At 60.5% G+C, this 3,429-nt stretch overlaps 1 protein-coding gene across 12 annotated transcripts in view; it reads right to left on the bottom strand.

The window, feature by feature from the left end:
- The window catches only part of RTEL1 (regulator of telomere elongation helicase 1), a 28,277-nt gene extending 25,339 nt beyond the window's left edge, over positions 1 to 2,938 (bottom strand). For 7 of the 12 annotated variants that reach the window (XM_081832355.1, XM_081832352.1, XM_081832351.1 and 4 more), the window contains exons 1-5: positions 2,572 to 2,937; positions 1,399 to 1,594; positions 1,171 to 1,264; positions 580 to 661; positions 298 to 358 (exon numbers count right to left, since the gene is read on the bottom strand). In XM_081832355.1, coding sequence (XP_081688481.1) covers positions 298 to 358; positions 580 to 661; positions 1,171 to 1,264; positions 1,399 to 1,594; positions 2,572 to 2,886 — 748 coding nt within the window. In that variant the 5' untranslated portion in view covers positions 2,887 to 2,937. Of the gene's footprint in view, positions 1 to 297; positions 359 to 579; positions 662 to 1,170; positions 1,265 to 1,398; positions 1,595 to 2,571 lie in introns of all 12 variants that reach the window. The other 5 variants (XM_081832346.1, XM_081832354.1, XM_081832347.1 and 2 more) reach the window with 1 other exon arrangement.
- Positions 2,939 to 3,429: the final 491 nt, after the last annotated feature.

Consider the following 3,429-nt stretch of genomic DNA (forward strand, 5'->3'; position numbering starts at 1 on the left):
TGAAATCCAAGCTCCCAGACAGTGGCGAGGCCAGCCTGGGTCCTTCTGAGAGAGCAGCCTTTCCTGCCTGGCATATGAGCCTTTCTGCACACAATCCAGTACAGGTCCACAGTCAGGAGACGGTACCCAACACCACCTCACCTCACCACCTCACCTAGCTGAACCGATGGGGCCACTCTGGAGCCCCAAAGGGGAGAGCCAGCAGGCCACGAGGCCTAAGAGGCAGCACATGCTCCAAGCCCACCTGGCTGTATGCTGACCAACTGGCAGGAGTGGCTTCCACGGATCCTCTCTTACCTTCTACATTGTTGTAGAAACGACAGGAACGACTTGCTACCTTCTTTCGGCACAAATGAATCTGGGAGAAAAAGAAGCAGCCCCAGCTTGCACAATGGTCACGAAAGGGCAGAGCACTGAGCCGGCCAGTGGACACGCTGCAGATGGTGCTGCCCAGCATGGGGAGACTGAGTCCTGTTCCAGCCCTGCCCCCACCAGCTCTTCGCTGGGCCGTCCCCTGGGGGTAGAGGCAAGAGCTCTGACAGAACCACAGAAGATGGGGCACGTGCCCTAGAAACCCACCTGCATGTGGTTACTCTCCTGCTTCTTCACCTCGGGGTGAATACACAGCTGTTCCCGGGAGCCCAGCACACATACCCTAGGCCTGGCAGAAGAGAGAACCATGGGGTCCAAGAACCAGAGAGCAATAGCCCCAGTGCCATCCAGCAGCATAAGTATGGGCTGTGTGGAGCCCACGGGGAGCACCGGGAGACATGGCTCACATGTGCACCAGGTAGCCAGAGGGAGTGGCCATGGCCAGAATGGGCCCTGGGCTTGGGAGGCGCTTTCTCTACTGCATGGCCCAGCGTGAATAAGGAGAGGAGGCAGGGGAAACAGGCAGATGGGAGGAGACCCCGCTAACTCCATACCCCCTACATCGCCTTCCAGGAGCTCAGGGTGCTAAGCCGAGGTTGGCACATCAACTGGGAGCTGCTTTCTGAGAAGCAGTGGGCAGCAGAAACAGCCTGGCCTCACCGCAGTCCTGCACACTGGAGCAGACAGTGTGGGTCTCTGGGATCCAGAGCGGGGTCCGGGCAGAACACTACCATCAACCACCTTGCCAAGGCCAAACCCCCTTAACTCAGAGGCAGGGCTGAGCAGCGCCTGACCTACCGATAGGAGGTGTTCCGAAGCTCGCTGATGACCTGAGTGAGCTGTGAGTGGGTCCTGGAGGCATAAATGATCTTCGGGATGTCCATGTAGCAAGCTGCCCAGGCACAAGGAAGCAGAACAGGTCATAGCTCCAGGACACGATGTTCTGGTATGCTGAGCCTCACCAGCCCACTCCATCCCTCCGCTACCTCTCTGTGGAGACCCCAGAGGGGCGGAAAGGGGCCTCACCGGTGGTGTCTCCATCTGAAGCGGCAAGTCCCCAGGATGACAAGGTGCGATCGGGGAAAAGCTCCCCTTGGGCCCTCTCGGCAATCTTGCGGGCAGAGATGGTGTCGCGGAGGTGCTCCCGCCAGGCCAGCGTGGTGCAGAGGAGGCACAAGGTCTTTCCCGTGCCAGTGGGGCTCTCCAGGAGGCCGTTTACTTTCTGAGTGGGGTCAGGAACAAGGTCATGGGGAAGCAGGAGAAGGGTACCGCAGAGCACACAGCCCACCGGCCAGGGGACAGTTCTGCTCAGGCAGAGCCCACCCACAGGCGGCAAAGGCCTGAGGAACAGCGGGTAATCTGCCAGTGCTTCCACTCTCAAACCAGAAGCTCTGTGTTAATTCAGCTCTCATTAGCAAACAATTCGCAGAGCATCACTCAGAACTCAACAGTATTTTTCAGCCTAATGTAAATAGTAAGACGTCTAATTAGACGCCAACTCGCCAAACAGAACTTTGTTCCGTAACTTTGGATGCAGGTGTTTTATACTGATGAGAACCTGGTGAGCTACATACATCTCAGATGGGAGCCTGAGCAGCAAACCTGGGGAGACACATAAGCAAATCGGCAAAACTATGCTCCCAGTTCCCAGGAATGGGCGCCAGGCTCCTCCCTGTAGGAGTCTAGTCTGTGCCCACAACAGGAGCCAGGACCCCAGCTGCAGAATCAGCGCTCAGGGGCTGCGAGCTTGAGCAGGGTACAAAAGAACATGCTAAGAAAGTCAGCAGAAAGCTACCTGCCCCCTTCTGCCTTCCTGCACACCCCTGAGATTTAAAGACCTTCCAAAATGATGAGGCACTGACTATCCCTCCATGTGGAAGTACTTCTTCCAGATCCTCAAATGGCTGACTGCTCCCCCACACTTGGCCTCAGCTCAAGCGCCACCTCCTCAGGGAGGCCCTCAAGGTGCTCCCAAGCCTATGATCTAACGACTCTCCTTTGGAGCAGGAACTGTCTTTTTCTACTTGTCTACTGTCTCTCCTAGAACACCGGCCCCATTTAGGACGGAGTCCTGTGTCCAAAAGGAGGCCTGCTACTCAGCAGGGCGCAGCAGGCGTGAACGGAAGGTCGAAGTCCGTTACATCAGAACTTGGTGGAAGCTCTGCCCACGCTGACCCGCTCCCAGGACAGCCGCTGTACCTTCTGCAGACACTCCAGGACCTTGCTCATGTACTCCTCCTGGCATGGGTATGGCTGGAAAGGGAAATCCACTGTCACACCATTCAGAGCTATCTTGGGCATGCTGGCCTCTTCTCGGGCGGGCACAGAGGTTGGCTGGGACGCAGGCTGTGTGAGTGTGTGAGACAAAACGCCCTCGGAACATCTCGGGATCTCAGCCGCTGCAGGTGAGTGTTGCCAGCCGGCGGCGCGGGGACATGCCAGTGTCCTCCACGGGAAGCCCTGCAGCACGGAGACCGGGACAACAAGACCGTCTGCAGCCAGCCTCTCGGGCATACCCCTTCACCCGTCCGGCAGCCCGGCTCGCGCCCCAGGCCCGAAGGCAAGTCTGTGAGACCTACGGTGAGGAGCCGAGGAGGAAGAACGCACACGTGCGCCCTGCCTCGCTCTCTGGCCCCCAGCGGCTCCACCGGGCTCGGGAGAGGCGGCTGCGCTCACACAAGTAACAGGAGCCCGAGCCGCGCACAGCAGCAGTTCGCTGACCTGCACGGGAGCCTGGGAGGCCAGACCCCCGGCCCGGTCACGAGGAGAACGGCGTCGCCGGGACCCCCGCCCCGCCGGGAGACCCCACCCCCTCCGCCCCGCCGGGACACCCCCGCCCCCCGCGCCCGGACCCCCGCCGGGACCCCCGCTCCGCCGGGCGCGGGGCCCCGCCCACGCGCACAGGAAAACCACCGGCCCCAGAATGCAGCGCGGCAGAGAGACCGGCGCGCGGGCCCGGGGCGGCGCGGGGCCTGCCGGGAGCTGCAGTGTCGGGAGGCGCGCGCAGGTCAGAGGGCCAGTTCCGGCATCTCTGCGACTCACGACTCACTTTTCTCC

The sequence above is a fragment of the Leptonychotes weddellii genome, chromosome 10 (genome assembly GCF_054177405.1).
Source record: "Leptonychotes weddellii isolate Sample4059 chromosome 10, ASM5417740v2, whole genome shotgun sequence".
In the NCBI taxonomy this organism is placed as follows: domain Eukaryota; kingdom Metazoa; phylum Chordata; class Mammalia; order Carnivora; family Phocidae; genus Leptonychotes; species Leptonychotes weddellii.